At 40.1% G+C, this 11,113-nt stretch overlaps 1 protein-coding gene across 1 annotated transcript; it reads left to right on the top strand.

Moving 5' to 3' along the window:
- Positions 1-223: 223 nt before the first annotated feature.
- LOC141632322 (uncharacterized) lies at positions 224-837 on the top strand. The gene is made up of 2 exons (XM_074444878.1): positions 224-281; positions 455-837. Exons 1-2 carry the CDS (start codon positions 224-226, stop codon positions 835-837), a joined length of 441 nt encoding a protein of 146 aa, XP_074300979.1.
- Positions 838-11,113: the final 10,276 nt, after the last annotated feature.

Here is an 11,113-nt window from a genome sequence, read left to right as displayed (position 1 = left end):
CTTTTGATTTATTTATTTCTAGTTAGATAAAAATTATGATAATTGATTTAGTGTATATTATTTTCTATAGTTGTAATGGGTAGAACTCCTACAATAATTTGAGTTTTTGAAGAGAAAAAATGGCCAAACTTTGACCAATCAAACGAACGAACCATCATCAAATACTACAACCACTGAGGATAATGAGACTACTCATGTTGATGAATGTAGACCTGCAAAAATAATGAGATCGTTGGAACCACAGACTGATTCTAATCTCGTGGAACAGGATCCTGGAAAACGTAAGCAAATATGTCAATATCCACCCGGAAAACAGAATGAAATAAGGCGAGCTTATATTTTAAATGGTCTATATCAACCAATGTATAAACCAAAAGACTATCCAAAATCGGCTCAGATTCCCATGGTCGTAGGTTTTAAGCCTCATGGCATGACAAATTTCGATCATGGTCAGAATATTCCCCAGAAAAAGATGTTGCATTTTACTTCCCGTGTTTTTTGTTTAATAAGCCAGATAGCAATAGAGCTTTTATTATCGATGGGTTTAGAAACTGGAAGTATGCCATGGGTAAAGAAGGTACTTATAATGTTCATGTGGGCAGCGTTCCAAATTCACCTCATCAAAATGGTGAAAAACAGCTAGAAGATTTTCTCCATCAAGAAGGACATCTGGCTAATATTTATGCCAAACAAACACCCATCGATATTGCTAAAAATAGATTGCGACTTACATATTCTATTGAAGCATTGAGGTGGCTAGCTCTGCAAGGATTGGCAATGAGAGGTCGAGATGAGAGTGAAAATTCAAGTAATCGGGGAATGTTTTGGAACTTCTAAATCATCAAGCGTCTTTTAATAAGGATGTGGAGAACGTTGTGCTAAAAAATGCTCCTCGACATACTTCTTACATATCATCAGACATACAAATAGAAATCTTAAAAATTTTTAGGGATAAAATAAAGCAGGCAATCAGGGATAAAATTAGTGGACACCATTTTTGCATTATTGTTGATGAAGCAGAAGACGTGTCTGGAAAACAACAAATGGCTATCATTTTGAGATGTGTTAATAATCTTGGATTAGTGAACGAACGTTTTTTCAGTATTTTTCATGTTGATGATACATGTGCTTCGACTTTTGACAGGGCAGTCGTACACCTATAAAAAAATAACCAACTAAACTAACTATATAGCTAGGGAAGTCGGGTCGATCTCCACAGGGAGGCAAGATATCTGTAAAAGATCCGTCTATTCGGTCATAAAATGGGGGTTGTAAATTTGGTTTTCTAAACTAAAACGGCTTAAGGGAAAGATAAATAAATAAGAGCAGTAAGGGCAGGAAATAAGAATAAGAATATCAATAAAGAGGGAACATGTCGGGATTTCGGTTCACTATGGTAGCCTAATGACTCAACTGCAAATAGTCTAGATAACTCATTGTGAGACGGATGTTGAAAGGTCCTCCTGGTCCACTTTCTATCCTAGATTTCCACTAACTTAAATTTCGTCCTCGTCAGGGTAGTCTACTGTTCATAGCAGGTCTATTTAATCCAATCTTCCAATCCATGATTAAATTTAACCAGATTAAAGGGTAACTTAGAAGCGTGCACTCAACTAAGTCGGTAAGTACAATTAAATTGCCATTGGTATAGGATCTCACAAGTAAGTCATCTAACCTATTCGCTACATCGTCAAAATTCTGCCATAGATCCCCTAGTCCCAATATGAATTAAATTAGCTACTCAAACTATCAATATTGTCAAAATTAATAATAATGAATAAACTAATAACAAACATATTGAAATTGTAATAAAATTGCATAAAAGAGATTAGGGCAGAAATTAAGAGAATTAAACAAAAGAATTAATGCAAACAAATGAAAGATTAAGATTAAAGGAGAGTAAGAGATTACAATCGCGAGAATTCCGGCGTTAAGAACACAAGATTCAACCAAAATAACCCGAAAGCAAAAGTTACAGTGAAAGAGTTTAGGGAAAAGAGAAAGCACCGTAATTAAGAGTGTTAAGCAGTGAAAGATTGATTAGAAGATCTAAATGACCTAATTAACTCACACTTAAATAGAAAATAACAAGTCCATTAACGAAAATAAACTTTCATGGATTAATTAAGGCCCGTGAAACCTCAATCCACTCGATCGAGCAGTTTGAAATAGCTCGATCGAGAACTTCAGCCAGCAAACCATTCGATCGAGTATCCTTGAATTTCAGCAATTCGATCGAGTACAACAAATTGCTCGATCGACCTCCTCAGCTTGTGAAACCACTCGATCGACTAAGAAAAGTCTTCGATTGAGTGTTCTTCCTCCAAAACAGCTCCAAACTCGTTGCCGACTGCTTCGTAGACCATTCCTTCACGCATCCCAATGCAATATCTCGCTCTGAAAATCCCGTCTCCTCAAAATGCATGCAAAAACAGGACGAAAATGGTACGATTCTACTACTTTCCCGTTCATTCCTACAAAATAGACAAGACGAACCAAAGTAGCCATTTCGGGGCATAATGCAATATAAACAGTACAAAAGTATATGGAAATACGTGCAAAAATAGGCTAAAAAGACTATACAAAATGCACGTATCAACTCTCCCCAAACCGAACCTTTACTCGTCCTCGAGTAAACTAAAAACTAAACACAAACTAATGGAACGGAAATGATAACTCAGAGCTAGCTATAACTTGTCTACTTGAACCAATTTAATGAAACAAAAACCAACGGTTACAGCTATAATAGTCAATACGCAAACGAGTTATGAGTTGTTCAGAAATAAAGCCGACCTATAGACCTTGCAAGACCAACAAAATCGGACTCTCACGTGGTCACTCTTCTCTCATGAAGCAAAGGGTGAATTATATGTAAAAGAGAGAAAGAGAAACAGTTAATCACCTAAAGTGCGACCTACATAGCATGCATGCAACAAAAATGAAAGACGATTCGAGTAATAATGCACACATTCCAACCAACAATGTCCGTCACAGCCGAGGGCTTACAAATAGTATAGGAATAGTGAGGTTCAGGTGAGAAAAGGCAAAACAATTTATGGAAACATGGTGGTACAAGCGCCAAACTAGTTCCTAAACAGGACCATATAAGACCGTCCAAATCTCAACTGACTGAAAAATAAACACGAGTGCCCTTCATTTGGCACACAACTCACCATCCAATTACACTATCTCCTCAAAAATGTATGAATAAGAACGGAGGAGTGAGACGGTCACAAACTTCCCTGTTTTAATACCGTCTTAATGAATAAAACAAATTAAACAAATTTTTCAATCTATTTTTTTTCTTCTTTTTCTCCGACTTACGTGATTCACCTTTCTTTTTCATTTTTTCTTCTCTTTTTTTCCTTCACGTTTTTTTTCACTCTCATACTCCTTTCCTTCATCCTCCACCAACTCCAATAATATACACACAGGCCAAACTTGCAGACGGAAATACATACCACAAAAGACATACTAAACTAGCTTAACTAGGCAGGCTCAGTTTTGGATGTAGCTAATGGGTCAAAAAGGCTAAATCTGGCTTAAGTGGAGCTAAATGGGTGAAAAATGTAAGAAAATGAAAATTTGCAAGCACCTCCCTGCATGTGACACCGACCACAAACCCGAATGCATGCATTTGACAAGAAATCGAATGTCATAAAAGTGCAAAAATGATGAACATGCTATGCAAGGAGTACTACTCTCAATTCCTATATAAACCAGTCATGAATGTCACCAGTTATAAGGCTCTAAAACTAAAAAATTGTAAAGTAGGTTGCCAATTTATCAGGTCAAGTCTAACAGTCAGCTATATTTGAACAAAAACTCGTAGATTATGCGTAAGTTTCAGCTAATAACCGTCAGCGAAAGTGCAAAGCTCAAGTAAAATGACAAGTTAAAGTGCAATATCATCACGGAAATCAACCGTTCCGACTCAACCTATATGCAAAAATAAACGTGAATATTTTATTAATTTTGGAAATTTTCTAATTTTTTGGATTTTTGAATTTTTGTGAAATAAATAAATACAATGCAAGCTGAAAATAGAAACGTGAATGCAAAACAAATGCAAATGCAGACTCAAAGGACGCATTGATACCCGTCGTTGCGAGTACCAAAGATAAAATTTATAATTCCTATTAAGACTGACCTAGGCTAGTGGTAACAGGGTCGAACCACAAGGAGGCAGATGTAAATTTTAGTTGATTTAAGTTCGACCGAGGTAACTATTGTGGGGGTTGAATTGAATTGGTCTACAACTAAAAGTGAACAAAGATGATAAACTAAATAAACGATTTAAACAGATAAAAGAAGGGTACTAGGATGGTCGGTTCATTATAGCTTAGCGCAAACAAACTAAGTCGGTCTGAATCAAACACGGGTAAGGCGGGAGGTAAAGAGGTCCTCTCGGTCTACTCTTAACAAATAGCATCTTTCGATCTCGCTATAGGTCCCTAATGTCACTAATACTAACTTTCGTCCTGAAAAGTGACTAACGGTCTAAACTATACCTATCTCTCGATCTTAGCACAGTTTAGTCGATTTAATTGATGGTCAAATAACTTTCCCTATCTTTCGATCTAATGGGTCGATCACAAAATAGGTATCTAACTGGTCGCATGCATTCGATTCGTTAAACACAAGATTAAATTCAATTAAAACGAAAATAAAACCCTACGAGGTCGATCGATCGATCGACAATGTCGATCGATCGACCAACACGCGAGACGAGTCCGTGTAAAATCTATTGCCGCCTATGCCATAAATCGCCTACATCCTAGCACTAAAGAATTAGCTACTCATGATGAAAGTGATAACAACAATAAAACTAATAACGATTCATTGAATTCATGCTTAAAGTAAATAACAAAAACGGCGATAATACGATAATTGGCTTTCGGGATACTAACTAGCAAATCTATACTAATGATAAAAGTAAAACAATAAACCTGGAATTAGGCGGAAGGAATACCGAGATTTCAGAGGAAAGATTAAGAACAAGAACAGAATTCCAATGCTAAAACGATGATCCAAACCCTAATTACTCGATGAATCAAAGCGAAAGTTCTTTGTGTGAAATTGTCGTAAAAACTTGGATGATCAAATGAATGTTTTATGTTACGTTATATAGCAAATAACGTAACATCTTATTTCCTAAACCTAGCATCATGGGCTTGCGCTTTCTCGGTCTTCTAATTTCGCCTGGAATAGCAATCAGTCGATCGATATATAAGGTGGTCGATCGACCGCTTGCTCCTCAAAGAAATGAGTAGCTTCGGAACCGAACATTGGTCGATCGATGAAGGTGATGGTCGATCGACTAATGGAGTCGCTACTTGACTTCTTGAAACTCGTGGACTTGTCTTTTGGGCCTTGGATTGCGCACCAAGCTCGTTCCTTAAGTGATTCCTTTACGTCATTTGCAATGCAGTTTACTCGGGATGATTTGGCTTGATTTCCCGTTGAATTCTTCACATTTTCGCAATAATGTACAAAATACTAAGTAGACGGAAATAGGGAGAAATGTAGCACAAACTACAAGAATGAGCTCTGAAATGCGTGTAAAATGGGATGTAAAACATCATATAAATAACACGCATCAAACTTCCCCAAACCAAACCCTTGCTTGTCCCCAAGCAAGAACTAGACTCGATCTAATGACCTAATGGAACGAGTTCAATCTCAGACCGAAATGCAAACTGTTAAGCCTAAACCAATTTAATGCACAACCAACAATCAACTAGTAACGTGAATCATGCAAACGAGTTATGAGGTCGTTAAAGACTGCTGAGCCGTCAACTGTAGAGACTTATCAAATTGGACTCTCGCGGGTCGCTCAAATCACTCATTAAGCACAGGTGATATATATGTAAGATAGAAAGAATTAATTTTGTAGTGACTCTCACCTAACTACGACCTATGAAAACATGCCAAAGAATAAAGTATGAAAATGACCTCTACGACCGTGCATACGCATTCCAACCAAACAGATGACCAATGACACATGCCGAGGTATATATGGGATATGTGAGGTATGGGTAAGAAGAGGCAAAACATTTTATGGTAAAGTGGAGGTACAGGTGATCAAGCTAGTACCAAAACGGAACCAGGTGGCAACATCAAGCTTCTTGCTCATAATCAAGCGAAACGGTGCTATAGCAAGCACAAAACTCACAATCTCCAAACTATCAAATTAATAAACTCCCCATAGGATATCAATGAAACATGGGAGCAAAAATCGCCAAAAGATAAGGATTAAATTATGCGAATTGCCTTCTTCCTCGAATCTCAGTCGATCGACCATATTTGGCAGTCGATCGACTGCTTAAACAGTACAGAACCTCTTTTTTCATTTCTTTTTCGAATCATTTTTTTTTTCATTTTTTCTTCCTTTTTCTTTTGTTTCTTTCTTTCCTTTTTCATTTCCAATCATCATCTCAACAGAGCAAATGCCACCAAAAACGAGTAACAATCCCAAGAACAAAGACTACTAGCTTGACGAGGGACAGGCTAAATGTAGGATGTAGTAATGGGACAAAAAGGCTATTTTTGGCAGTGTGAAGCTCATGGGTAAAATGAGAAAAGGCAACCTCTACCACATGTGTCAACAAACCACAAACCGAATGCATACAGGTATTAAGTAGATCAAATTCATATTCATGCAAATTAAGGAAACATGTCTCATAAGGAGTACTACTCACATTCCTAATTAAACCGGTCATGAATGTCACCAGTTATAGGCTCTAATTCTCAGAAATATGATGTAGTTTGCCAAAAATCAAAGTCAAGTCTCAAGTTCAGCAAGAATGTAACGAAAACTCGTAGATATGCATATACGATTCTACTAATAACATGTTAATCTAGCAAGGCTCAGGCAAAACAGGTGCAAATGCAAAATCATCATAGAAATACTACCGTTCCGACTCGACCTATATGCTAAAATAAACGTGCATTTTATGGAATTTTTTGAAATTTTTCAATTTTTTTTTTTTGAATTTTTCTGTATATATAAAAGAAATTAAATAAACAATGCAAAACAAAATTGAACGTGAATGCAAGCAAATGATATGCGACGCAAAACCCTTCCCCAAACCAAATCGCACAATGTCCCCATTGTGCAAAATCATGTAATGAAGGAAAGAGAAATGGGAATTTGCGAGAAAATAAACAAGCAAGACACAAAGGAAAGATATGGAACTCACAAGACTTTAAGCGCAGCAAAGGAAACCTCCCCAAACCAGTGTGAGCTAGGAGGTTTTGATAGCTATGATGCTACCAATAAGAGTGCCGAAAGAGAGAAAAATACCACGCATAAGACCGAGAAAAAAATTTTTGAAGCGGTAAAATTGTGCACAAATGAGAAAATAGAAGAGATAAATAATTTGACGGAAAATAAAGTGGAGTAGAAAACTCCCTTAAGTCCGCAAATCGACCAAACACAACAGGGGAGAGGTCGTGAACAGTACAAAGAAGGTGTCTACGGTCGATCGACCTATAGGGGCGATCGATCGACTAGATGAACAGAACGAAGCTCACGAGCGCAACTCGTCGATCGACCATGATGGCGGTCGATCGAGAAATCTTGTTGTACTCCTTATTTCTTCGTTTTTGCTCAATGATTTGAGCAAACAAGCTCTAAACACCTGCAAGTACACAATAATATGCTCCCAAAATTTCGCAAAACCGGAAAAAAGTCTAAAGTACTTGAAAATCCTAAGCAAACAAAATAAAAGCGAAGTTTTCGCGCACACAAAAAAAAACAATAAAAATGTCTTAACAAAGCAAATAAAATGAAGTTTATAACGAGATCGATCAACTAATAGTTGATCAAGAAGGACCACGGTATGGCCCACTTCGTCGGCTTCTGGCTACTAGAGGTAGCCTCAATGGTGCTCATCTCATCGCCTACACCCTTCTTAGCTTCGACGGTCGGAGGGCTCAACGGATCAACTTTGTCGGCTCCCTAATCAAGAATTTCGTTGGGTTCAACGGAATCCAAGTCGACAATCTCACCTTTGTTGGCTCATCTTCCACTTCCTCATCAGTCCCATAGCTTAGGCATCCAAGGCCTCCTCTTTGAATGATAGGCTTTCTTTACTGGCACAACTTGTAGCACTTCCTTCCCCAAACCAGCTCTTGCAATATCTAAAACAACAGATTCTTCCTCCTTCTTGCTACCAACGGGGCGGAGGGGTTAACACGCGAGTAGTGATAGGGACAGCAATTCGGGAAGCACAAAGTACGATTTCTTTTCGAGACCGTATTACAAGTAACAGCCACATGGGATCCTTCTTTTTAGCAGGTTGGGCAAAAATGATAGAATGTTTCCCAACTTTGAAGGTCAAAGTTCAAGAGCCTACGTCAATAATCGCACCGCGGTGTGCGAAACGCCTTCCTTGGATGATCGGTATATGGGCATCCTCGGGCATGTCAAGGACAACAAAGTCAACAAGGAAGAAAAACTTCCCTATTTGGACGAGTATGTCCTCTAGGACTCCTATAGGCTCGACCGCAGATCGGTCACCATACGAATGTCATGTCTGTGATAGCAAACCGGGTCAACTTAAGCCTCCTAGCTAAACTCAAGGGCATGACGCTTATGCTAGCCCCTAGGTCACACAATGCCTTCTCAATTGAGAAGGTACCTATTTTGCAAGGAACAGAAAAGCTACCTGGGTCCTCTAACTTATGGGGCGGTGTGTGAGACAGATAGGAGCAAGACTCCTTGGTGAGTGCGACAGTGTGCCTTTATTTCAAGTGACCGCTTTTTGGACAACGGTTGTTTCATAAATTTAGTATAAGCGGGCACTTGGTTAACTAACTCAAGGAAGGGGACTTGTACATTCAGACTACGGATAACTTTCTCAAACTTACTGAAAGATACCTGTTCCTTCGTCGGCACGAGTCTCTCCGGATATGGGGCTGTGAGGAGTACCTTAGCCCTCTCCTCCAATTCACGCGGGGCGGCGTCCTTGGACTTAGGTGAAAGTCCGTCACCTTCTCTTTGTTGAAGCTAGACCCCTCCTCGGACCGTCTCAAATGAGAACCATTAACCGTCATTGGGTCAAACTTGGACCGGGTGACCCATCAGCACTCGGGTCTTTTCCTAAAATCTTCGGGACCGTAGTACCCCAAAACAAGTGGTCTCGTAGGTTATTTGGCATCAAAGGACGAAATTCTTCAGCATCAGCAGCGATCTCGGTCGATCGACCACTCTCCTCGATCGATCGATCGAGATGTCGATTCAAGCTCTCGTAACCCGTGCTTGATCGATCGACTAGGTATATCGATCGATCGAACAAATACCTGGCGACGTCTTTTCCTTTGATTTGTTCGTTGAAGCTTTCTCTTGACTTGTTTCCGGCTCATCTTTTCAACAGCGTCTCGACCATGGCGGGACCATCAAGGGTGGACCCGCTCCTCAAGGTGATGGCATTTAGGGTCTCCTTTTGTTCGGGTTGAGTAGGTAAGTGTCCGGGAGCTCGAGTGTTACTTTTGCTAGCCAGTTGAGCAATTTGGCTCTCTAGTAACTTCATCCCAGCCTCTCTTGCTTGGGACTCCTTTAGCAACAGGTTCTTAAGCTCAGAAAATTCAGAATTCTGCGATTGTTCTTCTTTGTGGCACATAAGGAGGTTTCGATATTGTTGTTGCTTTTGATGAGGGGGTATATAGGGTTGTTCTTTGCGGCGGAGCTTGAGTTGGGTTAAGGACATTTTGGCTCCTCCAACTCAAGTTCGGGTGGGTGTTCGGCTCATAGTAGGTGTTGGTTTGCCTATAGTGTTGAAAAAGCGAGCATAAGATTCAAAGGGACTAGGCGTTTTTCGAGACATGGCCCTCACCTCCACACCTTTCACAGCACGCAGAAGGGACCCTCGACACAAAGCATTGACTTGGTACATCCCATCTTTGGAAGCTCCTCCTAGCTCATACTTGTCAAATCTCGCGGTAAGAGCCTCAAGCGCAGCGAGCAGGAGGAGGATTCAGCAGCTCTCCTCCGGTTCCCTCTAGAATTCCCATACTCGGCCTTGTGGGTAGCTAGATCGTCAATGATCTTCCACCCTTGGTTGCTCCCAAATTTTCAACAAATCTCCTATTGGTCGCAAAGCATCCAAAATGGCCCTCTGATCGTCGTACAACCCATTGTAGAAATGATTGCACAAACTCCATTTTTCGAACCCATGGTGCGGTATGGTTCGCACCAACTTCTTAAATCGGACCCATGCTTCGTGGAAATTCTCATCTGGCCCTTGTTTAAAGCCCGTGATTTGAGCTCTAATAGCGATCGTCCTTGAAGCAGAGAAGTACTTCTTGTAGAACGCCAATGCCAATGTATTCCAATCAGTGATCCCTTGAACGGCTCGGTCCAGATCTCTATACCACTCCCTTGCAGCATCGCGAAGGGAGAAGATGAACATAGTCTCCTTGATCTGGTCTTGGGTCACGCCAGCTGGTGGGGGTATGGAACAGCAGTAGTCAATAAAGGTCTCCATATGCTTAGCTGCATCTTCATTTGCAGCTTCCCCAAATTGGTTTCTCTCAACCATAGTGATGTAGGCGAGGCTTTGGTTTGAACTTCCCGGCATCACCTGGTAGCTCGAACCCCTTATATAAGTTATCGGCTGTCGGCTCAGAATAACTAGCTATACTTGCTTCCTCGGCCATGACTGGAATTTCCGGAGAAGTAACTGTCTCGGCTGAAGAAGTGGAAACGGGCGAAGATGGTGGATTATCTTGAACGATTCGTTCTCGTGATAGCTTGACAGAATACTCGGCTCTTCCTCTCGTCGGTAGTATCCTTTGTGTTCGTCTCAACTCGCGCAAGGATCTTTCAAGCTCAGGGTTCAACGGTACTAATTCTCCACCCCGTGACTGCGCGCATAAGAAGAAACTACAAAAAGAATATAAGAAAAGTTTAAGGAACGGATGTCCCTTAAACTAAGAAAGACTAAAAATAAAAACAACTAAAATTAGGACTATTGCCTCCCTAAGAACGGCGCCAAAATTCGATACCCGTCGTTGTGAGTACCAAAGATAAAATTTATAATTCCTATTAAGACTAACCTAGGCTAGTGGGTAGTGGTCGAACCACAAGGAGGCGGATGTAAATTTTAGT

Source organism: Silene latifolia, chromosome Y (assembly GCF_048544455.1).
Source record: "Silene latifolia isolate original U9 population chromosome Y, ASM4854445v1, whole genome shotgun sequence".
Taxonomy (NCBI): Eukaryota; Viridiplantae; Streptophyta; class Magnoliopsida; order Caryophyllales; family Caryophyllaceae; genus Silene; species Silene latifolia.
Note: the sequence above shows the minus strand (reverse complement) of the source record. Positions and strands in the feature narration are given on the sequence as shown.

Excerpts from the sequence above, each read along its gene's own strand:
- LOC141632322 (XM_074444878.1), top strand. The coding sequence starts at position 224 with ATGAGATCGTTGGAACCACAGACTGATTCTAATCTCGTGGAACAGGAT. Across the intron at positions 282-454 it reads GGAACAGGATCCTGGAAAAC|AATATTCCCCAGAAAAAGAT; the intron begins GTAAGCAAATAT and ends GATCATGGTCAG.